Source organism: Cynocephalus volans, chromosome 15 (genome assembly GCF_027409185.1).
Source record: "Cynocephalus volans isolate mCynVol1 chromosome 15, mCynVol1.pri, whole genome shotgun sequence".
Classification (NCBI taxonomy): Eukaryota; Metazoa; Chordata; class Mammalia; order Dermoptera; family Cynocephalidae; genus Cynocephalus; species Cynocephalus volans.
Genome location: NC_084474.1, coordinates 96,660,008 through 96,688,006, shown reverse-complemented (window position 1 = coordinate 96,688,006; position 27,999 = coordinate 96,660,008). Strand labels below are relative to the sequence as shown.

Here is a 27,999-nt window from a genome sequence, read left to right as displayed (position 1 = left end):
TCACACTGCAGGGATTGAGGGAAAACTCAGCTGACCTTTGGGGGGCAAAGGCCTCTGAACAGAGGAGCTGAGAGCCCTGACCCTGCCGGGGCTTGTATTGGAAACCTCTTCACCTCTCCCCCCACTCCAGCCCACGATGATCCATAGCCCTTTTCATGTGTCCTGGGCGATCGTCCAGCCCATCACGTCCCTCACCAGCACCTCTGAGCCCCCACCTCTGCAGATGGCCTTACTTCATCTCTCATTGCAGAAGTGTCCGCCACCAAGCAGGTCTGCCTGTGCCTCCCCACCCCTAGCCCTGCAGCCCTCCTGCCCCTCTGCCCAGCGCCTCTTTCTCCCCTTTGACAGGTGGGGCAGGATCTCAGGGGCGTCCCACCTGCTATCACCTTCCCTAGGACTCTGCTCCTTCGGCATTTCTGGCTCTGTCCACATTGATCTGCCCTGTCCCACAGATGCTCCCGTTCATTTGTAAGGGCATTTGCGGTGCACCGGGCACGTCTGAGGGTTCCGTGGGCACTGTCCTGTGATGTAGGAGCCAGGACTGTGCCCATGTGCCCTGGGCGACAGATTTTCTTGACTTTTAAAAGGGGTTGCTTGCCGCTTAGGGTCACACGCCTGTCTGGGCACCCAAGTGGCCCTTTGTCCACTGCTCAGTGAGCAAGTGGCAGATTTTTCTGTTTTGTTTTTTTGGCGGCTGGCCGGTACGGGGGTCTGAACCCTTGACCTCGGTGTTATAACGCCGGCTCTAACCACAAGTGGCAGGTTTGATGTGAGAGAAACACGTGTTTCCATGCCATTTTCTTGAGTGTGACTATACTTTCTTGTTTTACCTCTCATCGTTTGGTTTCTAAGTCCCAGGCTCCAATCCTCAAAGGGGCCGCCGGGGCCTGGCGGGGCCGGGAGGCAGCGTCGGGGTCGTGCGTCCCCCGCCCCGCGTGCGGTTCCCCGGGAAGCTCCCTCCGACCCCCAGCCGAGCCCAGCTCTTCCGCACCTGCGGGGCGCCGCGCCCCCTTTCTCGGCGCTCGTCGGGGGGCGGCTGAGCGCGCGTCCATATGCCGGGCCTCTCCCCGGCCGCCAGCTCCTGGCACGGCGGCGCGCCCACGGGCCTTCCTGGCTCAGGCAAGGGACCCACCCCGGTGTCCTCGGAACGGGGGCAGGGGAGCCCCCGGCCCAGTCGGCCCTGCGCCGCCGCACCCCCACTCCCGGCCACCAGGGGCCGCTGTGGCTCCCGCCGCGGCGGCGCTGCGCAGGCGCAGGGTTCCGGAACCTTGGCGCTCGGCTTCCGGGCCGGCCCGGCCAGTGCGCCGCCGCGCCGGTCCCCGTGGAGTCGGCGCCAACCGTCAGGCAGGCGGACGCCGCGAGCGAGGCGGCCCGGGCTCGGCGCCATGTACGCCGTGTACAAGCAGGCGCACCCGCCCACCGGCCTCGAGTTCTCCATGTACTGCAACTTCTTCAGCAACAGCGAGCGCAACCTCGTGGTGGCCGGGACCTCGCAGCTCTACGTGTACCGCCTCAACCGCGACGCCGAGGTGGGCCCGCGCCCCTTCGCCCTCCCGCCGCTCCGTGAGGCGGGCGCTCTTGTGGAGAAGGCGAGGCCCCATCGGAGGAGCCAGCCTCGGGCCTGAGTCTGGCGTCCCGGAGCCGGTTCTCGTAGCTGCTCCGTCGTTCTGCCTCCCTTCTCCCCCCGGGGGCGGCTCCCTCCCTGCGTCTCGCTCTTCCGAGTTCTCGGCGCCTCGCTGTGCTGCTGTGTGCCAGGCAGGGGCACGACGGTGAACCGAACGCCCACCGGGACGCACGCTTCAGCGCGCGCGCGGACTGCAGCAGGTGCCGCCGGGGCGCGGAGGCGGCGGCGTGTCCGGTCGGTGCTGGGGAACCGTCCTGAGGCGGAGCAGGAGTTTGTCAGGGCAAGAACGTGCCTAGCGAGAACAACGGGGACGGGGGCGCTCGCGCGGGGACAGACTGTTGGCAGGAGTTTTAGTGAAGTGGGTCGGACCCATCAATAGAGAGTGCAGGGACGAGAGTTGGTCCGGGATGGCTTCTTGCAAGAAAGGCTCAGCTGTTCTTGAAGTAGGTGTAACACTTAGCTAGGCCCGGGGATGGGGAGGCGAGGGTGTCCCAGGCAGAGGAGCAGCCTGAGCACAGGCCAGACGCAGTTGAGGCTGGGGAGGGCACGCACAGTGTGGCCGCAGTGTGGAGTGGAGGTGGTGTGCGTGGTAGAGGTTAGACCGTGGTCGGGACTGTTCTCCACAATGCTCGAAGGAGCCAGTGGAGGGTTTTGAGTAGGAGCTGATGTAGCAGCAAATGAGTCAAAGGGGCAGGCCCGAGGAGGCCAGCCTTGGACATCTACCCCAGCACGTGTGTGTGTTTGTGCATTAAGTATGTGCACCTCTGTACCAACACATACTTGACATTTAAAAAAAAAAAAAAAGGCTTTTGTGGTATAGAAATTTTGAGGTCAGGGGCCGAGCCCGTGGCGCACTCGGTAGCGTGCTGCGCTAGCAGCGCGGCGACGCTCCCGCCGTGGGTTCGGATCCTATATGGGAATGACCGGTGCACTCCCTGGCTGAGCGCCGGTCACGGAAAAAATAAATAAATAAATAAATCAAAGATAATAATAATAAAAAGAAAAAAAAAAAGAAATTTTGAGGTCAGTATGTGGCTTTAATGTCAAATTTGTAGTCAAAACTGAAAAAGAGTTGTTGCAAATAAATATACATAGCTCCACATCAAATGAAAGCTTTTTTTTTTTTTTTTTTTTGCGGCTGGCTGGAGCAGGGATTGAACCCTGGATCTTGGTCCTATCTGCACCGCACTATAACCAGCTGAGCTAACCGGTTAGCTAATGAGACATCCTTGACTATATTTTAAAATTTTTCTTTCAATCCCATCTTTGAGAGATTCCAACAATTTTTTAACTTTAGTGAAGTTTTTTCTTCCAGGATGCTGTCAATTTTACAGACAAATTGGAAGTTGTTACATTGTTACATTTTAGCAAATGGGTTCAAAGCCCACCAGCATTAATTCGTTTGTCTTTTTGGCAGACATTTAATTGCCTGCTATGTGCAGACATTTGGGGAGATGTCAGTGAGCACGACAGACACCTGCCCTCATGAAGCTCATTCACAGCCAGCAAAATAGTGCATAGTGAAAAGTGTAGTGGAAAGCAACAGAGCAGGACGGGGACGTGTCGTGGTTGATTATTGTGGCCCATTACCGAAACCTCCCTCCCTCCTCCCTCTCCCTCCTCCCTCTCCCTCCTCCCTCTCCCTCTTCCCTCTCCCTCCTCCCTCTCCCTCTTCCCTCTCCCTCCTCCCTCTCCCCCATCCCACCCAACAGTGTCCTTTCTGTATGCTTGTCATGTCAACTTCAAGGAATTGTAATTGTTGTGTCTTCTTTCCCACCCCGCACCGTTTTTTTTTTTTTGTGTGTGTGTGTGTGTGTGTGTGTGTGAATTTATTTATTTTTTGCTCCCACCAATAAGTGAGAACATGTGGTATTTCTCTTTCTGTGCCTGACTTGTTTCACTTAATATAATTCTCTCAAGGTCCATCCATGTTGTTGCAAATGGCAGTATTTCATTCGTTTTTATAGCTGAGTAGTATTCCATTGTGTAGATGTACCACATTTTCCGTATCCACTCATCCGATGATGGATATTTGGGCTGGTTCCAACTCTTGGCTATTGTAAAGAGTGCTGCAATGACCACTGGGGAACAGGTATACCTTCGACTTGATGATTTCCATTCCTCTGGGTATATTCCCAACAGTGGGATAGCTGGGTCACATGGTAGATCTATCTGCAATTGTTTGAGGAACCTCCATACCATTTTCCATAGAGGCTGCACCATTTTGCAGTCCCACCAACAATGTATGAGAGTTCCTTTTTCTCTGCAACCTCGCCAGCATTTATCGTTCAGAGTCTTTTGGAATTTAGCCATCCTCACTGGGGTGAGATGGTATCTCAATGTGGTTTTGATTTGCATTTCCCGAATGCTGAGTGATGTTGAGCATTTTTTCATGTGTCTGTTGGCCATTCGTATATCTTCCTTAGAGAAATGCCATTTAGCCATTAGCTCTTTTGTCCATTTTTTAAATTGGGTTGCTTGTTTTTTTCTTGTAAAGTTGTTTGAGTTCCTTGTATATTCTGGATATTAATCCTTTGTCAGATGTATATTTTGCAAATATTTTCTCCCACTCTGTTGGTTGTCTTTTAACTCTGTTAATTGTTTCTTTTGCTGTGCAAAAGCTCTTTAGTTTGATATAATCCCATTTGTTTATTTTTCCTTTGGTTGCCTGTGCTTTTGGGGTCATATTCATGAAGTCTGTGTCCAGTCCTACTTCCTGAAGTTTTTCTCCTATGTTTTCTTTAAGAAGTTTTGTTGTTTCAGGGTGTATATTTAATTCTTTAATCCATTTTGAGTTGACTTTAGTGTATGGTGAAAGGTATGAGTCTAGTTTCATTCTCCTGCATCTTGATATCCAGTTCTCCCAGCACCATTTGCTAAAGAGGCAGTCTCTTCCCCAGTGTATAGGCTTGGTGCTTTTGTCAAAGATCAGATGGCTGTAGGTGTGTGGGTTGATTTCTGGATTCTCTGTTCTATTCCATTGATCACTGTGCCTGTTTCTATGCCAGTACCATACTGTTTGGGATATTATAGCTTTGTAGTATAGTTTAAAGTCAGGTAGTCTTATGCCTCCAGCTTTATTTTTTTTGCTCAGTGTTGCTTTGGCTATGCGTGGTCTTTTGTTATTCCATATAAATGTCTGGATAGTTCTCTCCATTTCTGAGGAAAATGTCATTGGAATTTTGATGGGGATTGCATTGAATTTGTATATCACTTTGGGTAGTATGGACATTTTCACTATGTTGATTCTTCCAATCCAAGAGCATGGGATATCTTTCTATCTTCTTGTATCCTCTCTAATTTCTCTCAGCAGTGGTTTGTAGTTCTCATCATAGAGATTTTTCACATCCTTGATTAACTCAATTCCTAAGTATTTTATTTTTTGGGTGGCTATTGTAAATGGGCAAGCTTGCTTGATTTCCCTTTCTGCATGTTCACTATTGGAGAATAGAAATGCTACTGATTTTTGGGCGATCCCATGGCTCACTCGGGAGAGTGCGGCGCTGGGAGGACGGCAGCACTCCTGCTGCGAGTTTGGATCCTATATAGGGATGGCTGGTGTGCTCACTGGCTGAGCACCATGCGGGCGACACCAAGCCAAGGGTTGCGATCCCCTTACCGGTAACAAAAAAAAAAAGAAAAAGAAAAAGAAATGCTACTGATTTTTGTGTGTTGATTTTGTATCCTGCTACTGTGCTGAAATCATTTATCAACTCCAAGATTTTTTTTTGTTGAGGCTTTAGGCTGTTCGATATATAGGATCATGTCATCTGCAAACAGGGACAGTTTGACTTCATCTTTTCCAATCTGGATGCCCTTTATTTCCTTCTCTTCTCTGATTGCTCTGGCTAGTACTTCCAACACTATGTTGAATAGGAGTGGTGAGAGTGGGCATCCTTGTCTAGTTCCTGTTCTTAAAGGAAAAGCTTTCAGCTTTTCCCCATTCAGGATGTTATTCGCAGTGGATTTATCATATATGGCTTTAATTATGTTGAGATAGGGCCAGCCCGTGGCTCACTCGGGAGAGTGCGGTGCTAATAACACCAAGGCCATGGGTTCGGATCCTATATAGGGATGGCCGGTTCGCTCACTGGCTGAGCGTGGTGCTGACAACACCAAGCCAAGGGTTGAGATCCCCTTACGGGTCATCTTTAAAAAAAAAAAAAAAAAAAAAAAAAATTATGTTGAGATACTTTCCATCTATACCTAACTTATGAATCCCACTTGATCGTGGTGAATAATTTTTCGTATGTGTTGCTGTATTCTGTTTGCTAGTATTTTAGTGAGGATTTTTGCATCTATATTCATCAAGGATATCGGCCTGTAGTTTTCTTTTTTGGTTATATCTTTACCTGGTTTTGGTATCAGGGTGATGTTTGCTTCGTAGAATGATTTTGGGAGATTTGCGTCTGTTTCAATCTTTTGGAATAGTTTGTAAAGAATCGGTGTCAATTCCTCTTTGAATGTTTGGTAAAATTCTGCTGTGAATCCATCTGGTGCTGGGCTTTTCTTTGTTGGGAGCCTCCTGATAACAGCTTCAATCTCCTTTATTATTATTGGTCTGTTCAGATTTTCTGTGTCTTCATGGCTCAGTTTTTGAGGGCTTGTGTGTGTCCTGAAATTTGTTCATTTCCTCCAGATTTTCACATTTGTTGGCGTATAGTTGTTTATAGTAGTCTCAAATGATTCCTTGTATTTCAGATGAATCAGTTGTAATATCACCTTTTTCATTTCTAATTTTTGTTATTTGAATCTTCTCTTCTTTTTTTTGTTAGCCATGCTAATGGTTTGTCAATTTTATTTATATTTTCAAAAAACCAACTTTTTGATTCATTGATCTTTTGTATTGTTTTTTGGGTTTCAATTTCATTAAGTTCTGCTCTGATCTTAATAATTTCTTTCCGTCTGCTAACTTTAGGTTTGGATTGTTCTTGTCTTTCTAGTTCTTTAAGGTGAAGTGTTGGATTGTTCACTTGCCATCTTTCCATTCTTCTGAGGTGAGCATTTAATGCAATAAATTTCCCCCTTAGTACTGCTTTTGCAGTATCCCACAGGTTTTGGTATGATGTATCATTATTTTCATTAGTTTCAGTAAATTTTTTGATTTCCTGCTTGATTTCTTCTTGGACCCATATGTCATTAAGTAGAATGCTGTTCAATTTCCATGTGTTTGTATAGTTTCCAGAATTTCGTTTGTTATTGATTTCTAATTTTAATCCATTGTGGTCTGAGAAAATACATGAGATAATTCCAATTTTTTTGTATCTGTTGAGACTTGATTTGTGACCTAATACGTGATCTATCCTGGAGAATGATCCATGTGCTGATGAGAAGAATGAATATTCTGAGGTTGTTGGACGGAATATTCTGTAGATATCTGCCAAGTCCAATTGGTCTAGAGTATTGTTTAGATCTTGTGTTTCTCTGCAGATTCTTTGCCTAGATGATCTGTCCAATATTGACAGTGGGGTGTTCAGGTCCCCTGCTATTATGATATTCGTGTCTATTTCCTTCTTTAGGTCTAATAGAGTTTGTTTTATAAATCTGGCTGCTCCAACATTGGGTGCGTACATATTTATGATTGTTATGTCTTCTTGATGGATCAGTCCTTTTATCATTACGTAGTGTCCCTCATTGTCTCTTCTTATGGTTTTTAGTTTAAAGTATATTTTATCAGATATAAGAATAGCTACTCCAGCTCGTTTTTCTTTTCTGTTTGCATGGTAAATCTTTTTCCATCCTTTCACTCTTAGTCTGTGTGAATCTTTATGGGTGAGGTGGGTCTCTTGAAGGCAGCATATAGTTGGGTCCTCCTTTTTAATCCAGTCAGCCAGTCTGTGTCTTTTGATTGGGGAATTTAAGCCTTTTACATTAAGAGTTGTTATTGAAAAGTGTTGATTTATTCCTAGCATTTTATTGATTATTGTTTGGTTGTATTAGGTGTCTTTTGTTCCTTGCTTTCTGATTTACTGTTTGTTTTCTGTATTTGTTGGTTCCTTGGGTTGTAGATAGCATTTTTGTTTGTTTGTTTTCTCTTCATGAATGCCATTTTTATTATACTAGTGGGTTTTGATTTTTCTTGAGTTTTTATGGCAGTGGTAGTTATTTTTCAGGAACCAAACCCAGTACTCCCTTGAGAATTTCTTGTAAGGGTGGTCGTGTGGTGGTGAACTCCCACAGTTTTTGTTTGTCTGAGAAATATACTATTTGCCCCTCATTTCGGAAGGATAGCCTTGCAGGGTAGAGTATTCTTGGCTGGCAATCTTTGTCTTTTAGTATTTTGAAAATATCATCCCATTCCTTTCTAGCTTTTAGGGTTTGTGATGAAAAGTCTGATGTTAACCTGATTGGGGCTCCCTTATAGGTGATTTGACGCTTCTCTCTTGCAGCTTTTAAGATTCTCTCTTTGTCTCTGAGTTTTGCCAATTTGACTATGACATGTCTTGGAGAAGGCCTTTTTGGGTTGAATACGTTTGGAGATCGTTGAGCTTCCTGGATCTCAAGATCTGTGATTTTTCCTATACCTGGGAAGTTTTCTGCCACTATTTTGTTGAATATGTTTTCAATGCAATCTCCTTTTTCCTCCCCTTCTGGAATACCCATGACTCAGATATTTGAGCGCTTAAGGTTGTCTGAGATCTCTCTCAGATTTTCTTCAATGCCTTTGATTCTTTTTTCTTTTTTTTTTTGTCTGCTTGTGTTATTTCAAACAGTCCATCTTCAAGTTCAGAGGTTGCTCTTCAACTTCCGCAAGTCTGCTGGTTAAACTTTCCGTTGTGTTTTTTATTTCACTGAATAAATTCTTCAGTTCGGCAAGTTCTGCTACATTTTTTTTCAGGCCATTGATTGCCTTGTACATTCCTTCTTTCAGATCCTGTATACTTTTCCTCATTTCATCATGATGTCTAGCTGAGTTTCTTGTATCTCATTCAGTTTCCTTAGAATTATCACTCGAAACTCCTTGTCAGTCATTTCAAGGGCTTCTTGTTCTATAGGATCTAGAGCTTGAGAGTTATTACGCTTTGGTGGTGTACTTTCTTGATTTTTCATATTTCTGGTATCTTTTTTTGATGTTTATTCATTGTGGCAGGGGGTTTCACAGTCCGCAGATTTGACACTATTGTCTGACTAAGATGTTGCTGGGGTTGCCAATTTGGTATGGCTACCTCAGTGACTGCTCAGTTGGCCACTAGTGCCTTGCGTGTGTGGTTGCCTCGGGTCTTGGGCCTCTCCGGGGAGCCACCTCTCTGGTCAGCTTGGACTTGGCTGGGCTGCTTGGTCACGGGGCGGTACCGCAGGGTGTGTGGTTTCTGCTGAGCTTCCACCTCCCGTGCTGGACGTCTTCCTGTTCCACGTGCACTGGGCTGGGCTTGGGATGGAGCCGGGTGGCGGCGGTGAAGCCTACCTGCTGCTGGATCACGTGGTGGCGGCCCCCCCACAGGGTGTGTGGTCTCTGCGGAGCTTCTGCCTCCCCCGCTGGACATCTCCCCGCTCTTCACGCACTGGGCCGGGTTGCTGGATGGCAGTGGCGGTGGTGCAGTCCCCACAGAGTTCCCGCCTCCCCTGCCAGATATCACCCTGCTCCATGTGCACTAGGCCCGGCTGGGAATGGAGCCGGGTGCCTGCGGTGAAACCTACCTGCTGGATCATGCAGTGGCGGCCCCACAGGGTGTGTGGTTTCTGCGGAGCCTCCGCCTCCCCTGCCGGACATCTCCCCACTCTGTGCGCACTGGGCCAGGCTGGGAATGGAGCCGGGTGGTGGTGGTGAAGCCGATCTGCTGGATCGTGCAACAGCGGTCCCGCAGGTCTTGTGGTCTCCACGGAGCTTCTGCCTCCCCCGCTGGACGTCTCCCCATTACGTATGCACTTGATGTTATGTTTTTATAGTTGTAAATCGGTTGATTTGTGGAAGAGAGTGATGCTAGGGACCATCTGTTCCGCCATCTGTATTTCTGTCCTCATGCCAGTTCCACACTATCTTGATTACTGTAGCTTTGTAGTAAGTTTCAACATTGGGAAGTATGAGTTCACCAACTTTGTTCTTTTTCAAGATTGTTTTGGCTATTTGGGGTCATTTGAATTTCCACATCAATTTTAGTATCAGCTTGTCTGAGTCCGCTCGAAACTCTTGTGCTCCGCCGCCTCACCCCCTTGGGCAGTGGGTTGGGCACCTGCTTCATGGAGCTAACCATCTGGTCCATGTTGCTGCGCAAGCGAAGTCCAAATCTTGTCTGCTTTGGAAGGTGGGATTTGATCAGATGAGGAGGAGGTGGTGGAGAGGAGCCTTGTGGGTGTCAGGCAAAGAGGTTTCTGGCAGAGGGCACAGCCAGAGCAAAGGTCCTGGTGCAGGAGGGTGCTGGAGTGTTCCAGGACCGGCCAGGAGGCCGTGAGTGAGGTGAGAGAGCGGATCAGAGAGGTAACAGAGGGTGAGGTGCTGATTTTTTTTGCAGGAGTTGAATGCTGATTCCAAGTCAAATGGGGAGTCAAGGTCTTGGCAGAGGAGTGATCTGACCTGGCTCATGTTTTATAAAAGTCACTGGCCACCTCGTTGAAAGACACTGTAAGAGGCAGGAAGACCAGTCAGGAGGTAATGACAGCCATTAAGGACTAGGCAATAGTGGCTGGGACCAGTGGAGTAGCAGTGGAGGTGGCAGAAAGCCATCAGGTTCAGGAAGGATGGGGTGGGGTGTGAAAGAGGAGCTGAAGGTGATGCCAAGGTTTTGCCAGGTTCTCTGGACAACCGTTCTGAATTTTGGTCTGGGCATCTGGAGGGATGGAGATAAAGAAGGCTATGGGTGTAATGAGAGGGCTCAGGAGCTCATTTCTGGACATTGCAAAGTTACTGTTTTTGCATTACACGTTACCCTGAAACTTAGATGCTTAAGACAAGAGACAATATTTTGTAGTTTTTGCAGGTCAGGAATCTGAGCGTGGTTTAGTTGAGTTTCTCCTACTCAGGTTCTCTCATGAGGCTGCAGTGAAGATGTTGGTCAGCGCTGCCTTCCTCTGAAGGTTCGACTGGGGCTGGAATTTCTGCTCCCAGCTCACTCACATGGCTGTTGGCTGGAGGCCTCAGTTTCTTATCACATGGGGCTGCTCACAACGTGGCAGCCTCTGCTAGAATGAGAGAGACCCACCAAGACTGAAGTCACGGTGTCTTTTATAACCTAGTCTCACAAGTGACACACTGTCACATCTGCTGTGTTCTGCTGGCCACGGGTCTGCAGAGGTTGTGAATGGTGGGAGGCAGGGGTTGTTGGGGCTGTCATGGTGCTGGGATGTGTAGACATGCTGAGGTGCTGATTTTACATCAGGCATAACTTCCAATTTGTCTGTAAAAGTCGACGGCCATCAGTGAGATCTGGGCCGGAGGTAAAGTCGGGGTCTTCAGCCTGTGGGTAGTATCTGCCCTCTGAAGCTGGTTGAGATCACCCAGCAGATAGCCAAGGACAGGGCCCTGGGGCACCCCCACATTGAGAGGTTGGGAGATGAGGAGAGGCCTTCGAGGAGCAGGAGGAGGTGTGGCCAGGGAGATAGGAGGAAAACCAGGGGGTGTCCTGGAAGCCCAGGGAAGACAGCATATTGGAGGTGGGGCCTGCTGCTGGGTCCCACGCTGCTGGACCTCAGGCCAGGCCTGAGACCTGGAGGCTCCTGGTGACCCTGACAAGGCAGTCTGGTGGGAGGCAGGGGTATGGGCCTGACTGGAGTAGGGTTGAGAGCCGTGTGGAGGAAGAGAATTGGCGCAGTAGACACAGCTCTCTGGAGGAGGTCTGTGCAGAGGGAGGCAGTGCAGCACAGCAGCCGCTGGCAGGAGAGAGGGCCAAAGATGGAACCAGCAGCGCGGGTGTGCTGCAGGGAAGGGGCCGCGGGAGCAGGGGTCTCCAGCCCCAGCCCACTCTCAGCCCACTGAGGACGTTTTTTACATTTTGAAAGGGTTGTAAAAAACTCCAAAGAGGATCCTCAAGAGACCATATGTGGCCACAAAGCCACAGATATTTGCTCTCTGGCCCTTCACAGGAGTTTGTCTACTCTCGCACCAGAGAGTAAGTGCGAGGCAGCAGAAGAGGGCGCTGATGGAGGGAGAGCTGGACAGCCCTTGCATGGGCCAAATGGTCGGGGTCAGTGCAGTCATTGCTGCGTCACAAACTGCCTGTAACCAACAACCACAGTCTGTCATCACAAGCACACACACCTGGGGCCTGGGTTTATGCAGGACACAGCAGGGCCTGTGGGAACACCTTGGCTGTGCTACACCAGGGCTGGACCTCGGCTGGGGTGAATTGAAGGGCAGGAGGGTGGGCCGGGCATGTGCTCCCCCATCCCTCCACCTCTTCCCCCACACGGCTAGCTTGGTTTTCCTGGCAGCATGGCTGCCTCTGGGTAGTTGGGCTTCTTACAGTAACTCTGGGCTCTTGGAGGCCAAGAAGAAGTTGCCCATCATCATAAGGGTTAGACCAGGAGGCCACGGTGTTCCTACCACCACAGCCTGTCCTTCAGAGCAGCCCCCAGTCCAGATTCATCTGGAGGAGGGAGATGGGCCCCCTTTCACAGCTGTCTTGAATCTGCCCCAGGGAATCTAGAGCAGGTGCAGGCTTGAGCAATGACCAGCTCATCCACGGTCACAGGAGGAAGGCAGAAAGCGGGGGGCAGATGGGGCACAGCGCGGTGGGAGAAGGCAGGAAGCAAAATCAGTTGAGCATAAAGGTGGGGAGGGTGTGTTGCTGTGCAATGAGAGGGAAGAGAAGGTGGCCTGGGCAGTCATGGTGTGACAGTTGGGCAGCACAAAAGGCCCCTGTGACCTGAATGGAGAAAAAATGTGTAATACTTTATTGAAATTAATAAAGGTCCCAAATGAACAATAAAATATATCATGGTTATGGGTGGAAAGTCTCAATATGTAAAGATTCCACTTTCCCTAAATTAATCTATAAATTCAGTGTCCTTCCAATCAAACTTGCAATGGCGTTTCTCATCAGATTTAAGAATCTGATTCTCAGATTTACATGGAAGAGCCAAAAATCAAGACAATCTAAGACTATTTTGAAGATGAACAAGAGGAGGACTTGTCTACAAGATTATCACGAATTCTGTGTACGTGTGTGTGTGTTAAAGCTGTGTTATTAGGGCCGAGCCCGTGGCGCACTCGGTAGAGTGCTGCGCTGGCAGCACAGCGACGCTCCCGCCGCGGGTTCGGATCCTATATAGGACTGACCGGTGCACTCACTGGCTGAGTGCCGGTCACGAAAAAACGACAAAAAAAAAAAAAAAAAAAAAAAGCTGTGTTATTAGAAAAGTTGCAAGACTAATGCAAAGACTTCTGGTGCACCTTCACCCAGAGTCTCAAATGTGGACGTTCTGCCGTATCTGCTTCCTTTCTCTGTCTCTTTACTGAACCTGGCGACTGGGTTGCAGGTAGGATGTCCCTTAGGTCCTAGATGGGTCCTGTGTGTCTTGACGACAAGACTTTTTGAGAACCACAGAGCACTAGCCTAAATCAGGACCCTGATGTGACTCCAGGTCTTAGAGCTGACCAGTTGTCCTTGTATTGTGCCTCATAGCAAAAGAAAATCTTGGCTCCTCAGTCTTGTTCAGTGGAAATGTACACTTAGCCTCTCTCTCTCTCTTTTTTTTTTTTTTAAGAAAATGTGATTTTATTAATATTTTTTACATTCTAGGATGATGTTGCAGAGCAGTTGGGAGGGAGGGGAAAAGAGAAGGAAATGGGATGGAAGGAGGAAGGAGGAGGGGCGGGATTGAGGCCTGTGGCACCCCCCTCATTCCCACAGGGGAGGCCGCTGGGCTTCCAGCAGTGGCTTGGTCATTGCTGGGCTGGGTGCAGATGTCGGGGGGTGTGGCAAAAGCCCTTGACTCCCACCATCCCAGCTTGGGAACCCGAGGCCCTTCTTACTGTGGCTTGGTGGTTGTCGCTGGGCTGGTTGCACATGTCGGGGGGGTGGGGTGTGTGTGTGTGTGTGTGGCTGAGGCCTGAGGCCCCCCACTGCCCCAGATCAGGAGAACCTGGGGCACTTCCTGTGGCAGCTGGGTGGTCACCGCTGGGCTGTATTTAGCCTCTTTTAACCTGGAGTGGTTGCTCACTTTTTGTCTTTAATGACGCTGACTTGAACGAAGGACACAGAGCAGTTATTTGGTAGGATGTCAGATATTCCCTGGTGATTAGATGGGGGGCTTGCATTTTTGGCAGGAATACCCTGGAAGAGGCACTGGTCCTCAACAGCTTATTGTGTCAGGAGGCTCCTCGAGGCCGTCTGCTTATCCCTGAGTGCTGGCTTTGATGCTTGGTTTGGGTGGTATGGCTCGTTTCCCCACTGTAAGGTTACTGTGTTTCCTTTAGTTAGCTAAAAAGTGTCTCATGTGGACATATTTTGAGACTATGTAAATATCCTGTTAGTTCTCAAATTTCCATGTGGTGAGTTTTGGTATCCGTTGATTGTGTTTACCAGAATCATTGATTATGATGGCAAGGAATGGTGCTTTCCTGATTCCATGATTTTCTTCTCCATTTAGTAGTCGGCTTTCTACTGTTAGCATGAGCTTTACCTTTTCCCGTTTATTTATTTATTTGTTTACATCATCACAGACTCATGGATTCTCACTTTATTTAGCAGGTTGTAATTTGTTTTTATCACTGAGCTCTTCAATCTGAAGAACTTCCTTTCGTAATTCTTACAAGAGGCATCCATTGGCAATGAACTTGCTCTGCTTTCATTTGTCTGAAAATTTCAACTTTCTTTACAAGGGATATTTTCATTGGATTTAGAATTGTAGATTGACTTTTTTTTATCAGTACTTTCAAGATGTTATTCCTGTCTTCTGGCTTTGAGTGGTTTCTGAGGCAAGTCAGCTTTTATGAAGGTAGTACCTCTTTTGTCCTTTGGCTGCTTTTAAGATCTTTGTCTTTGGTTTTCTATTTTTCAACTATGATATGCCTGGGTGTGGTTTTCCTTGTATTTATCCTGCTTAAGATTTGCTGACCTTCTTGAGTCTATAGATTGATGCTTTTCATCAGTTTTGGACAAATTCTTTTAAATTTTCATTCTCTGTTTCTTGCATCTATACAAGAAACGCAATTGGTCTCTGTGTATTGACCTTGTACCTGGCTTGGGGAGAGTAGGTATGCTTGGCCAGTCCTGATCACAGAGGGAAAACTTTCACATTTTACTCCAAATGCAATGTTGCTCTAGATTTTTTTGTAGATACCCTTTGTTCAATTAAGGAAGTTATCTTCTGCTCTTGTTTTAATAAGAATTTTTATCATGAATGGGTCCGGTTATTTATCCAATGGTTTTTGTTTTCTTTTATTTTTGGTGGCTTGCCAGTATGGGTATCCAAACCCTTGACCTCGGTTTTATAACACCATGCCCTAATCACCTGAGCTAACCAGCCAGCCCTCAAATGGTTTTTTATATCCATTGAAATAATATATGATTTTTCTACTTAATTTTGATAGTACGGTAAATTATAGTGATAGAAGTTTTTATGGTAAACTAATCTTGCATTCCTGGAATAACTCAACTTGGCTGTGAAGTAGTATCCTTTTTTTTTTTAAAGATGACTGGTGGGCTGGCCCCGTGGCACACTCGGGAGAGTGCGGCGCTTGGGAGTGCAGCAGCGCTCCCGCTGCGGGTTAGGATCCTATATAGGAATGGCCGGTGTGCTCACTTGCTGAGCGCAGTGCCGACGACACCAAGCCAAGGGTTGCGATCCCCTTACCGGTCACAAAAAGACAAAAAAAAAAAGATGACTGGTAAGGGGATCTTAACCCTTGACTTTGTGTTGTCAGCACCACGCTCTCCCAAGTGAGCTAACTGGCCATCCCTATATGGGATCCGAACCCGTGGCCTTGGTGTTATCAGCACCACAGTCTCCCGAGTGAGCCATGGGCCGGCCCCTGAAGTAGTATCCTTTCTGCATGTCAGTCACCAGGCTCATTTGCAGTTATGCTGAGGAGTTTGGTGTAATTTCCTGTCTCATCTGCCTGTGGGCTGTGGGGTTGCCTGAGCCTCCTGAAGTGCCACCAGCCCAGTGCCAATGGGTTTTTTGGTTTTGTTTGTATTTTTTGAAGTTTGTCTTTATTTCTGAAGCATAATTCTGGTAGAGTTTGCTGGCGAAGCCCTCTGGGCCTGGAGTTTCCTTTGCTATGAAATGGGTATGGGTTTGATTGATTGATTGATTGGTTTTTTATTTTATTTTTTTAAAGATGACCAGTAAGGGGATCTTAACCCTTGACTTGGTGGTGTCAGCACCACACTTGACCAGTGAGCTAACTGGCCATCCCTATATAGGATCCGGACCTGGGGCCCTGGTGTTCTCAGCACTACACTCTCCAGAGTGAGCCACGGGCCAGCCCTGGGTATGGGATTTATTGATGGCTTTTCTTTCTTTTTTTTTTTTTTTTTTTGTCGTTTTTTTTTTTTTTTTTTCGTGACCAGCACTCAGCCAGTGAGTGCACCGGTCATTCCTATATAGGATCCGAACCCGCGGCGGGAGCGTTGCTGCGCTCCCAGCGCAGCACTCTACCGAGTGCGCCACGGGCTCGGCCCATATTGATGGCTTTTCTGTATCTGCTGCATTAACCATAGGGCTTTTCTCAAGAAGCCCTTCTCAGGATGCCTTCCCCATAACACAAGTGTGTTATGAAAAATGACTTTTTTTTTTTTTTTTTTTGTCATTTTTCGTGACCAGTAAGGGGATTGGAACCCTTGGCTTGGTGTTGCCCGCACCGCGCTCAGCCAGTGAGTGCACTGGCCATCCCTATATAGGATCCGAACCTGGGGCAGGAGCGCCACTGCGCTCCCAGCGCCACACTCTCCTGAGTGAGCCACGGGGTCGCCCAAAAATGACCTTTTTTTAACTCATGGATAAAATGCTCCTTTGCCTTGAGGGGATGGCATATAAACGTGTTTGTTAGTTTTCTTTAAATAGTTACTTAGTAGCAAAGAACAAACAGTCTATTAATCATGAAAAGGCAGTGAAACTTGGATTCCTTGTCTTTTTGTAAAAGAAAAGTGACCGTCTGTTTGTAGCCAGGTGCAGGAGGTGGCCGTGCCTCTTCTGTTTACCTAGTGCAGTGTGGTCATTTTCGGCCTTAGAGGGCACCTTGAGGGACATAGGCTATGGGAGGGCAGCCTGGCATTGGGCAATGCCCAGTCCTGGCTCAGTGGGCACCCTGACATATCTGAAGAACTCAGAGCCTCCTCCATTTTAACAGTCAAGCATGTCAGTAGCTACTGGCACCCCTTGGTTCTGGCTGGGAACATGACTTGTAGAGTGCTGCCTTGGCCGGAGCTGGGCCCAGGGGCCAGTGCTGGGCTGCTCAGGACTCAGGTGTGAGTCTTTGGGTGCACAGAGGGCACTGCCCAGCCTGTGAGCCTGGTGCTTGCAGCATGGAGGTGGGCTGCTGGTGAAGCTGTGAGGTGCAAGCTTCCTGGGGAAGCACTTCTTGTGGCCAGAGGCGGGGGCACGGGGGTGAGGGCATGAGTTGGCCCTGTCAGGTGGGGGTGCAAACAGCTGTCTCCAGGAACACCTGGTTCACGCTCCCCACCACAGAGAAGGTTTGGGCAGGGCCCAGTGACAGGGTCCAGCCCCGGGTGGTCTTTTCTTCTATTTCCTAATGGCTGAGTCCCTGCATGAGGCGAGGCTGCCAGGTGTGTGACCCATCCCTGCCCCCTCTTCCTTTCTCTTGCAGGCCCTGACCAAGAATGACCGGAGCACAGGTGAGTGCAGGGTGGCTGCCCTAGGCCCCACAGCTGGGGGCATGAGGGTGGCCAGGGAGTCTGGTGGCTGAGACCTGAACCTACTGGCCTCTCCCAGAGGGGAAGGCGCACCGGGAGAAGCTGGAGCTGGTGGCCACCTTCTCCTTCTTCGGCAATGTCATGTCCATGGCAAGCGTGCAGCTGGCAGGTGCCAAGCGGGACGCCCTGCTCCTAAGTTTCAAGGATGCCAAGGTGAGTGGTGGGCTTGGGGGTGGCTTGGCCAGGGGTGGGAGCGTGTGCCAGCGGCCTGGAAGGCAGGTCCTGGCACAGCAGTGGGTTGTGGGAAGCAGTGCTGGGCAGGGCTGACTGGCACCAGCAGGGCTGGTGCTGGGTGGCCACAGTTGTGACTTTCCTGCCCCCAGCTGTCAGTGGTGGAGTATGACCCGGGTACCCATGACCTGAAGACCCTTTCCCTGCACTACTTTGAGGAACCTGAGCTTCGGGTAGGTCCAAGCCCCGGCCCCAGCCCAGCGACGGTCCCTGTCCCCATCCCTCTTCCCCCACCTGAGTGCTGCTCTCAGGGTCTCCTGCCTCAGGGCCTGGCTGATTCCCCATCTGCCCCCAGGACGGGTTTGTGCAGAACGTGCACACGCCGCGAGTGCGTGTGGACCCGGATGGGCGCTGCGCGGCCATGCTCATCTATGGCACGCGGCTGGTGGTCCTGCCCTTCCGCAGGGAGAGCCTGGCCGAGGAGCACGAGGGGCTCATGGGTGAGGGGTGAGTGCTGGCTGGGCAGCCAGGGTTCTGAGGGGCACAGGGGCCCCAAGTTCCCTCTTCCCCCCATACCCCTCCTCTCCTGCTGAAGCCCCTGGCCCCTCAGGCAGAGGTCCAGCTTCCTGCCCAGCTACATCATCGATGTGCGGGCCCTGGATGAGAAGCTGCTGAACATCATCGACCTGCAGTTCCTGCACGGCTACTACGAGCCCACCCTGCTTATCCTGTTTGAGCCCAACCAGACCTGGCCTGGGTGAGACCCCCAGGGAGGCCCCTCTGTGCTGCAGGCTCCAAGCTGCCTCTGCCTGGGGCGGGCCTGGATGGAGGGGCATGGAGCTTGCTCCCAGGGAGGAGCTGGGGCTGGGCCACCGGCCCCTGGCTGACCGTCCTGCTGCCCCAGGAGGGTGGCCGTGAGGCAGGACACGTGCTCCATCGTGGCCATCTCGCTGAACATCACACAGAAGGTACACCCTGTCATCTGGTCCCTCACCAGCCTGCCCTTCGACTGCACCCAGGCCCTGGCCGTGCCCAAGCCCATAGGTGAGGGCCATAGGGGTGGGGACTGGTGAAGGTGGGGCACTGAGCCCCGCCCACCGCCTGTGTCCACCTGCAGGTGGGGTGGTGGTCTTTGCTGTCAACTCGCTGCTGTACCTGAACCAGAGTGTCCCCCCATATGGCGTCGCTCTCAACAGCCTCACCACAGGCACCACCGCCTTCCCCCTCCGTGAGTGTAGGCGGGGGGCGGGGCAGCCGTGGGCGGCCAAGGGACGTGGGGGCAGATCCTGCCTAGCTGACTGCCCGGCCCATAGGCACCCAGGAAGGTGTGCGGATCACCCTGGACTGTGCCCAGGCTGCCTTCATCTCCTATGACAAGATGGTCATCTCCCTCAAGGGCGGCGAGATGTGAGCCCCCTGACATCCCCTATCCCACTCAGTGTCCCTCATGTCCCCAGCGCTCCCGTGTTCCCACCTCCCCAGCTGCCCCTCATCCCTGCCACCACTTAGTGCTCCCCATGTTCTGCCCCAAAGCTACGTGCTGACCCTCATCACCGATGGCATGCGCAGCGTTCGAGCGTTCCACTTTGACAAGGCAGCTGCCAGCGTCCTCACCACCAGCGTGAGTTGGGACTGGGGGGTTGGTACTGGGTCCAGGCCCATCCCACCCTCACCCACCGCCCTTGCTCTCAGATGGTCACCATGGAACCTGGGTACCTGTTCCTGGGCTCTCGCTTGGGGAACTCCCTGCTCCTCAAGTACACGGAGAAGCTGCAGGAGCCCCCGACCAGTGCCCTCCGTGAGACTGCAGACAAGGTGGGTGTGGGGCTGCGCCTCAGTGTGCAGGTGGCCTCGGTATGGCGGGTGGCATCTGTGTGCATGTGGCCTTGGTGAGTTCTCGCCTTCCTTCCTGCCTCACAGGAAGAGCCCCCCTCGAAGAAGAAGAGAGTGGATGCCACAGTGGGCTGGTCAGGTGAGGGGCTGGGCCAGGGCTGGCCAGGTGAGGGGCCAGGTGACCCAGGGCTGGGCTCAGGTGGACTTTGTGTGCTACAGGGGGCAAATCGGTGGCACAGGATGAGGTGGACGAGATTGAAGTGTACGGCAGTGAGGCCCAGTCAGGCACACAGCTGGCCACCTACTCCTTTGAGGTGAGATTGGGGACAGCAAGGGGGTGTCCTACCCCCACCAGCCCACCTGACTGCTGCTGTGCCCACAGGTGTGTGACAGTATCCTTAACATCGGACCCTGTGCCAATGCTGCCATGGGCGAGCCTGCCTTCCTCTCTGAAGAGGTGCCTGAGGGGGAGGGGGGCACGAGCTGGGGTATGTGCGAGGGCAAGGGGCACAGTCCTTACCCCCAGCCCCTGTGCAGTTCCAGAACAGCCCTGAGCCAGACCTGGAGATTGTGGTTTGCTCCGGCTACGGGAAGAACGGGGCCCTCTCGGTGCTGCAGGTGTGCAAGGGCAGATGGGGGGTGGGCACCTCCTTGGTGGGACCTGGGTGGGCTGACCCCCTGACCCCCACACCATCATCATTCCAGAAGAGTATCCGGCCCCAAGTGGTGACAACCTTTGAACTTCCAGGCTGCTACGACATGTGGACGGTTATTGCCCCTGTACGTAAGGAGGAGGTAGGCACTACCCTTCCTGTGGATTGCCTGTGTGGCGGCCTGGGGCAGTGGGGTCTGGTGATAAGAGCTGCACGCATGCCCTTGACCTGACTCTGGCGTCCCGCCCTGCTCCCCTTCGGCCTTCACAGGAGGAGACCCCCAAGGGAGAGGTCGCAGAGCAGGAGCCCAACACCCCTGAGGCAGAAGATGATGGACACAGACACGGGTTTCTTATCCTGAGCCGGGAAGATTCAACCATGGTGAGGGTGGGGCTTGGGACTTGGAGCCTGGGTCCTGGGTCCTGTAGGGAGAAGCCCATCTCACTGCTGTGGCCCACAGATCCTGCAGACGGGGCAGGAGATCATGGAACTGGACACCAGCGGCTTTGCCACACAGGGCCCCACGGTCTTTGCTGGAAACATCGGGGACAATCGCTACATTGTCCAAGTGTCACCCCTGGGCATCCGCTTGCTGGAAGGAGGTGGGTGTCTGGGCCAGGCTGGGTGGGTGGGCCCTGGCAGGTGTGTACTGACTGCCCTGTGCCCACAGTGAACCAGCTGCATTTCATCCCTGTGGACCTGGGTGCCCCCATCGTGCAGTGTGCTGTGGCCGACCCCTACGTGGTCATCATGAGTGCTGAGGGCCACGTCACCATGTTCCTGCTCAAGAGCGACTCATACAGTGGCCGCCACCACCGCCTGGCACTGCACAAGCCCCCCCTACACCATGTAGGCCCCCCCACACCATGTAGGCCGCCCAACCCCTATGCCTGCTGTCCCCTGACCCGCCACTGAGCCCGCCCCTCTCCCCACAGCAGTCCAAGGTGATTACACTCTGCCTGTACCGTGATGTCAGTGGCATGTTCACCACCGAGAGTCGCCTGGGCGGGGCCCGTGATGAGCTGGGGGCCCGCAGTGGCTTGGAGGCAGAGGGTCTGGGCTCAGAGACGAGGTGCATGGGGGGCTGGGGTACAGGTGGGGGTCTGGGCCCTGTAGCCCTGTGGCAGGCCACCTGTGACACATCTGCTGGCCCCCAGCCCCACAGTGGATGATGAGGAGGAGATGCTGTATGGGGACTCAGGCTCCCTCTTCAGTCCCAGCAAGGAGGAGACCCGAAGGAGCAGCCAGCCCCCTGCTGACCGGGACCCCACACCCTTCCGGGCAGAGCCCACCCACTGGTGCCTGCTTGTGAGGGAGAACGGAACCATGGAGGTAGGTGGCATCCTGGGCTGTGGCACAACTGGTCCCCTGCCCCACCCCAGCTCACTGTTGCCTATCCCCCCAGATCTATCAGCTTCCTGACTGGCGGCTGGTGTTCCTGGTGAAGAACTTTCCTGTGGGGCAGCGGGTCCTGGTGGACAGCTCCTTCGGGCAGCCCACCACGCAGGGCGAGGCCCGCAAAGAGGAGGCCACGCGCCAGGGAGAGCTGCCCCTTGTCAAGGAGGTGCTGCTGGTTGCACTGGGGAGCCGCCAGAGCAGGCCCTATCTGCTGGTGAGTGCAGCTGACGGCCACCTGTCCACCCCACCGCCTCCGCCGTGCAGCCCCCACGGCCCTGCCCTCTTCCTCCTCCATGGCCCTGCCCTGTGCCCCCAGGTGCACGTGGACCAGGAGCTGCTCATCTACGAGGCCTTCCCCCACGACTCTCAGCTTGGCCAGGGCAACCTCAAAGTCCGCTTTAAGAAGGTGCTGGCGGCTGGACCCTGCTGGGGCGTGGGGAGGATGTGTGACGCAGGAGTTGGTAGAGGTCCAGGCCAACAGCTTCTGGAGGACGTGGCCTTCATGGTGGCACCCCCACAGGTCCCCCACAACATCAACTTCCGTGAGAAGAAACCAAAGCCGTCCAAGAAGAAGGCAGAAGGTGGCAGCACCGAGGAGGGGGCTGGGGCCCGTGGCCGTGTGGCGCGTTTCCGCTACTTTGAGGATATTTATGGCTATTCAGGGGTATGCAAGTGGCTTTGTGAGTGTCCGAGGGAGAGGGAAGATGGGACCTGGCCCACAGCATCCTCACAGTCCCTGCCTCCAGGTGTTTATCTGTGGCCCCTCACCCCACTGGCTCCTGGTGACCGGCCGGGGGGCCCTGCGGCTGCACCCCATGGGCATCGACGGCCCCATAGACTCCTTTGCCCCATTCCACAACGTCAACTGCCCCCGTGGCTTCCTGTACTTCAACAGACAGGTAGGAAGGACTGGCCTGGTTCCCTCCAGTGCTCCCTGACCCACCCCTGCCAGCCCACCTGACCACTGTCCTGATGCTGTCCTGGGCCAGACTAGGCACTGGTGCCCCAGAAATGAGGCCCTGGGCAGCTGGGTAGAGGGACAAGAGGGAACTTAGCTCCAGCTGCAGGCCCAGGGAGGTGCATGCAGAGGCTGGAGGAGCCAGGGCCACATGGTGGGACCAGGCTTGGTGGTGGGGACACCTGGAGGCGGAGGCGGCTGGGAGCACACAGGCTGGCTGATGGGCTCACCCAGCAGGCCCTGGCTCCGGCTTAGCTTCAGCCCTTCCTCAGGAGTCAGGCCGAGCTGGCTTGAACTCCACTGTGCCCCCCAATTGCTGCATGACTTTGGGAAGGCACCCCCTCTCTAAGCCTTGTTTTCCTCATCTGTGCCACCAAGGTGATAGTGACCACCTGGGTCACCTAGGACTGTGGCATGGGGAGTGCCTCCCGGTGCTGGTAGACTCAGGACTGTTGGTCAAGGATGTGGCCTGGTGCCCTGGTTGGAGCTCCCTCTGCCTATTTTTGCAGTCCCCAACGTGGCCTATCTGTGGTCACCTTCTGCCTGCAGCCCTCAGTGTCCTCTGGGCCTGGCCCTCCCGTGCCCTGTGGCCAACATCCCCCAGCCTTGGGAGCCTGGGAGAATGGCAGGAGTTCACTGACCAAGAAGCCCTGGGCGCCAAGGCTGTGGCCCCTGCCAGGGCATCGCCTGCCTGCTCCATCAGCACTGAGGGCAGTGTCCCAGGGAGCCCTCAGCAGCCCGGGTCTGCCCATCCTGCCGGCCCCGCCCTCTCTGACCCTGCTCTGCCCCCACCCCCTGCAGGGTGAGCTGAGGATCAGTGTCCTGCCTGCCTACTTGTCCTATGACGCCCCGTGGCCCGTCAGGAAGATCCCGCTGCGCTGCACAGCCCACTACGTGGCTTACCATGTGGAGTCCAAGGTCCGTGTCCCACCCCAATACCGTACCAGGGACCTCCTGGGCCTGACCTTTGGTGTGTGACACCCTCTAACCCCCAGGTGTATGCCGTGGCCACCAGTACCAACACACCGTGCACCCGCATCCCACGCATGACTGGTGAGGAGAAGGAGTTTGAGACTATTGAGAGAGGTGAGTGACATCTGAGCTGACACCCCGATCTGGGGGCTCCTTCTTGGGGCAGCCCCATTGTAACTGTCACCCCTTTGGCCCTGCAGATGATCGGTACATTCACCCCCAGCAGGAGGCCTTCTCCATCCAGCTCATCTCTCCAGTCAGCTGGGAGGCCATTCCTAATGCCAGGTGAGGCTGGGCCTGGGCGGGGGCTGTCATCGCTGGCCAGGGGTGGCACCCTGACGCGGCCTGGCCTCGCTGCAGGATCGAGCTGGAGGAGTGGGAGCATGTGACGTGCATGAAAACGGTGTCACTGCGCAGCGAGGAGACTGTGTCAGGCCTCAAGGGCTACGTGGCCGCTGGGACCTGCCTCATGCAGGGGGAGGAGGTCACGTGCCGTGGGCGGGTAAGAGGCTGGTGGGCGGGGGGCAGGCAGCACCCAGCATCCCCTCTGCCATCCCCACGTGTGCCTTCCCTGTCAGATCCTGATCATGGACGTGATTGAGGTGGTGCCTGAGCCAGGCCAGCCCTTGACCAAGAACAAGTTCAAGGTCCTCTATGAAAAGGAGCAGAAGGGGCCTGTGACCGCCCTGTGCCACTGCAACGGCCACCTGGTGTCGGCCATCGGCCAGAAGGTGTGCCTACCTGCCCCTGCCCCCACCGCCTGTGCTGTCTGCCCCTGGCTTACCACTCCCCACCCCCAGATCTTCCTGTGGAGCCTGCGGGCCAGCGAGCTGACGGGCATGGCGTTCATCGACACCCAGCTGTACATCCACCAGATGATCAGCGTCAAGAACTTCATCCTGGCCGCCGACGTCATGAAGAGCATCTCGTTGCTGCGCTACCAAGAGGACAGCAAGACCCTGAGCCTCGTGTCCCGGGTACCACATGGCCTGGGTACCACCTGTGTCTGTGGTGGGCACTGGCCCAGGGCCAACCCTGATGCCCTTCCCTCCCCAGGATGCCAAGCCCCTGGAGGTGTACAGCGTGGACTTCATGGTGGACAATGCCCAGCTGGGCTTCCTAGGTGAGTGCGTGGGACCTGGGGGCAGGGACACAAGACTAGCGGTGGCTGGGGCTGACTCTGGCCTGTGCTCCCCAGTGTCTGACCGGGACCGCAACCTCATGGTGTACATGTACCTGCCGGAAGGTGAGTGGCTCCCTCGCCCCTCTGTCTGGGCTGGGCATGGGCAGGCAGTGACTGAGGTTGCTCTGACCTAGCCAAGGAGAGTTTCGGGGGAATGCGCCTGCTGCGCCGGGCAGACTTCCATGTGGGGGCCCATGTGAACACGTTCTGGAGGACCCCGTGCCGGGGAGCCACTGAGGGGCCCAGCAAGAAGTCGGTTGTGTGGGAGAATAAGCACATCACATGGTTTGGTGAGTGCAGGGGCAAGCGAGGCTGTGGGGGTGGGGCTGTGTGCAGGTCGGCCTAGCTCATACCACACCCCCCTACCCTCCAGCCACACTGGATGGTGGCATTGGGCTCCTGCTGCCTATGCAGGAAAAGACCTATCGGCGGCTGCTTATGCTGCAGAATGCACTGACCACGATGCTGCCCCACCACGCTGGCCTCAACCCCCGTGCCTTCCGGTGAGTGTGCTCCCTCCCTCCCCAGCCCCCCACAGGCCTGCCCTGACCCCTACCTCCCCCTAGAATGCTGCACGTGGACCGGCGAATTCTGCAGAATGCTGTGCGGAACGTCCTTGACGGGGAGCTGCTCAACCGCTACCTGTACCTCAGCACCATGGAGCGTGGCGAGCTGGCCAAGAAGATTGGCACCACGCCGGACATCGTGAGTGCCGCCCCCCCTGCCCCCCCCCCCCCCGACTGCCTGCACCTCACCCTTCCCTCCCCTGCAGATCCTGGATGACTTGCTGGAGACGGATCGTGTCACCGCCCATTTCTAGCCCGTGTGCTGCTTCCCACCCCCATTTTTGTACAAAACACAAGAAGGATTTGAGACAAGTGTGTCTTTTCATTGCGTGTACTCCTAGCCTGGCTGTGGTGTTTCCCACACTCAGGCCATAGTTGCTCTGGTCTCCCTGGGTCTTGAAGTGTCTGCACAGGCAGCTCCATCGGCAAGTCCCGCTGGCCCTGGTCAGCTCTCTGCACATCCTGGCTCCCTAAGTCTCCAGGTACTGATAGAGCTCCTCGGCCTGGGGCATGAGGCCCAGGTGGGCCAGAACACGAACCAGGAGGGCAGTGAGCCGCGTGGCAAGGATCTCCAGCCTAGGGGGATGAGTGGCAGGGTCACAGGCTGGGGGAGCAGGCCCTGGCCAGGTGCCCCTGGCAACCACACATATCCACTTACCTCAGGGCCACTTCAAACTTGACCATCTCCCAGATGACCTTGATGTGGCGCAGAAGGCTGATGCCATAGATGCCCTGGTATGCCGCGCCCACCAGGCGGCTCCAGCCTTTGACAGCACTGCGCCAGAGACAGCAGGGATGTGTAGCACCAGCCTCACCCCGCCCCATCCCACCCCCTAGTGCAGCCCCCCCCCCCAACCTACCTCTTGGCCATGAGGAAGTAGCGGTCCACGGGGGTACCAAGGGCTGTGTTGATGGCGCGCACGGTGTTGATGTTGCGCAGCACGAGCAGCATGGGCCGTGGCAGGGCCTTGAGTACTGTCATGATGCCCTGGAAGTGCTCACGGGCCATGTCCTGCATGTAGGCCGCCTCCTCGCGGCTCAGTAGGTGGGAGGCCCACAGCTGCCCCAGGCGCACAGGCCGCTGCATGAGCATCTCGGAGAACAGCAAATAGTCTGGGAAGGCAGGTGGGCCTGAGCGAGGGCTGTGCCCAGCTGTGCCACCCCACCCTGGCAGCCATCGCATAGGCCCTCACCTTGCACCCCGAGGGTGGCGGCATGTGCCTTCATCCCGGCGTCGTCCCGCAGGATGATGGCCCGCCACAGCTGGCACAAGGCTGACCGGTCCCTGTGGGGGGCCGGGCCCTGATGAGCCTAAACCCCCAGGGCAGGAAAGGCCCCTCTCCTCCACCCGCCCCTACCCCAGGCTTACTTCTCGTCCAGGAACTGATAGAGCCCGTGGTCCAGCAGCACCAGCTCTGCCTTCCCATCCGGGCCTTTCCGCACCAGAACTAGGAACATAGCACATTGGCTCAAGCCAGCCCCACCCGAGACCCACACCCCCTGGGGAATTTCCTACCATTGCCAGGGTGGGGGTCAGAGTGGATGAAGCCCGTGTAAAATATCTGCTCAGCAAAAGTCTGGATCAGCTTCTCTGCTATCTGGGGAGAGGATGGACGTGCAGTGGACACAGGCAGCACACACGCCCCACCCTGTGCCGCCCCGCACATGCCAACTCACATCCTGCACCGCCAGCCCCTGGCTCTGGATGGCCTCCACGTCGCTGATCTTGCAGCCTTCATAGAAGTCTGCCGTCAGCACGCGCTAGGAGAGAGCATGAGGCTGGGCTCAGCAGGCCTGTGCCACTCCCCCCACCCAGGAGGAGGCCCGGTGCCCACCTTACTGCTCTTGTCCCAGTGCACACGGGGGACTGCCACGTAGTGGAAGTGTCTCAGCTCCCGCGCACAGCGCTCGGCATTGCGGCCCTCGTTCTCAAAGTCCAGCTCCTGGGCCAGGGTCCCCTTCAGGTCCTAGGGGCCGCACATGGGTATAGCTGGGGGGTCAGGGTTGAGGACCAGTGCCCCTCCCTGCCCATGGGCGGCTGTTACCTGGAGGACCCAGCTGAAGCCAAAGCTGGGGTGCATGAGCTCAACCAGCTGCAGCAGGAGCTCCAGGGTGTGGATGTCCCCGTCAAAGCGGTCCTGTAGATCGATGTACTGCACCTGCACCAGTTGAGGGTGCAGCAAGGATCCGGGCTGCCCCATGGGCCCCGGAGCCCACCATAGCACCAGGCGGGCCCCACGTACCTTCACAGCCACAGTGGTGCCATCATGTAGCCGGGCTCGGTGCACCTGAGCCAGGCTGGCGGCAGCCACCGGGTGGTAGTCGAACTCTTGGAAGAGCTCACGGGGCAGGGCCTGGAAGTCCTCGAGGAACAATTCATCCACCTCACGGAAGCCACGGGTGAGGGCCCTGTCCTCCAGCACACGCAGGGTACTGATGTACTCGGGAGGCAGCAGGTGGTTGAAGGAGCAGAGCCCCTGGCCAAGCTTCACATAGAGGCCACCGTTGCTGATGGCCCCCGCCACCAAGGCATCAGCTGCCCGCTGGTGACATGCAGACATCACCTCCGAGTACCCCGGGCTGTTCTGACAACAGGCAGGGAGGGAAGGGAAGGGGCATAGGTGACCACCTCCTTAGTCCCCCCTCAGCACCCACCACCTCTAGCGTGCCCCCCGCCGTGCACCCAGGCCAGGACAAACCTCTTCCACCCCTTGCAAGACAACATTTGTGCACCACCAGTAGTCCAGGGAGATCTGCAGGCCGATCCTCAGAGACCTGTGGGCAGAGTCGGGTGCAGGCTCTGGGGCTCCTGCATGGGGACTCCTGTTC

At 54.1% G+C, this 27,999-nt stretch overlaps 2 protein-coding genes across 6 annotated transcripts in view; one reads left to right on the top strand and one right to left on the bottom strand.

Moving 5' to 3' along the window:
- The first annotated feature begins 1,271 nt into the window (after positions 1-1,271).
- On the top strand, positions 1,272-25,482 carry CPSF1 (cleavage and polyadenylation specific factor 1). Its single transcript, XM_063079189.1, has 37 exons — positions 1,272-1,529; positions 17,331-17,358; positions 17,456-17,589; positions 17,760-17,840; positions 17,963-18,114; positions 18,218-18,364; positions 18,512-18,651; positions 18,725-18,835; positions 18,921-19,014; positions 19,141-19,228; positions 19,300-19,422; positions 19,528-19,579; positions 19,660-19,754; positions 19,823-19,897; positions 19,978-20,058; positions 20,146-20,235; positions 20,364-20,474; positions 20,554-20,695; positions 20,764-20,942; positions 21,029-21,165; positions 21,251-21,425; positions 21,499-21,705; positions 21,808-21,897; positions 22,012-22,155; positions 22,238-22,390; positions 23,251-23,367; positions 23,445-23,535; positions 23,622-23,706; positions 23,782-23,923; positions 24,000-24,152; positions 24,222-24,398; positions 24,478-24,544; positions 24,620-24,667; positions 24,739-24,894; positions 24,978-25,107; positions 25,171-25,309; positions 25,377-25,482. The coding sequence occupies exons 1-37, from the start codon at positions 1,386-1,388 to the stop codon at positions 25,422-25,424; spliced, it is 4,326 nt and encodes a 1,441-aa protein (XP_062935259.1). The 5' UTR covers positions 1,272-1,385; the 3' UTR covers positions 25,425-25,482.
- ADCK5 (aarF domain containing kinase 5) overlaps positions 25,473-27,999 on the bottom strand; it is an 18,921-nt gene continuing 16,394 nt past the window's right edge. For 3 of the 5 annotated variants that reach the window (XM_063079192.1, XM_063079193.1, XM_063079191.1), the window contains exons 2-12: positions 27,870-27,945; positions 27,414-27,750; positions 27,216-27,329; positions 27,006-27,137; positions 26,848-26,931; positions 26,687-26,768; positions 26,540-26,618; positions 26,364-26,455; positions 26,031-26,283; positions 25,829-25,945; positions 25,473-25,746 (exon numbers count right to left, since the gene is read on the bottom strand). In XM_063079192.1, coding sequence (XP_062935262.1) covers positions 25,641-25,746; positions 25,829-25,945; positions 26,031-26,283; positions 26,364-26,455; positions 26,540-26,618; positions 26,687-26,768; positions 26,848-26,931; positions 27,006-27,137; positions 27,216-27,329; positions 27,414-27,750; positions 27,870-27,895 — 1,422 coding nt within the window. In that variant the 5' untranslated portion in view covers positions 27,896-27,945 and the 3' untranslated portion in view covers positions 25,473-25,640. Of the gene's footprint in view, positions 25,747-25,828; positions 25,946-26,030; positions 26,284-26,363; positions 26,456-26,539; positions 26,619-26,686; positions 26,769-26,847; positions 26,932-27,005; positions 27,138-27,215; positions 27,330-27,413; positions 27,756-27,869; positions 27,946-27,999 lie in introns of all 5 variants that reach the window. The other 2 variants (XM_063079190.1, XM_063079194.1) reach the window with 1 other exon arrangement.

Coding starts and splice junctions, on each gene's coding strand:
- CPSF1 (XM_063079189.1), top strand. CDS start 1,386: ATGTACGCCGTGTACAAGCAGGCGCACCCGCCCACCGGCCTCGAGTTC. Junction 21,166..21,250: donor GGTCTGGGCTCAGAGACGAG/GTGCATGGGGGG, acceptor GCTGGCCCCCAG/CCCCACAGTGGATGATGAGG. Junction 22,156..22,237: donor ATATTTATGGCTATTCAGGG/GTATGCAAGTGG, acceptor CCCTGCCTCCAG/GTGTTTATCTGTGGCCCCTC.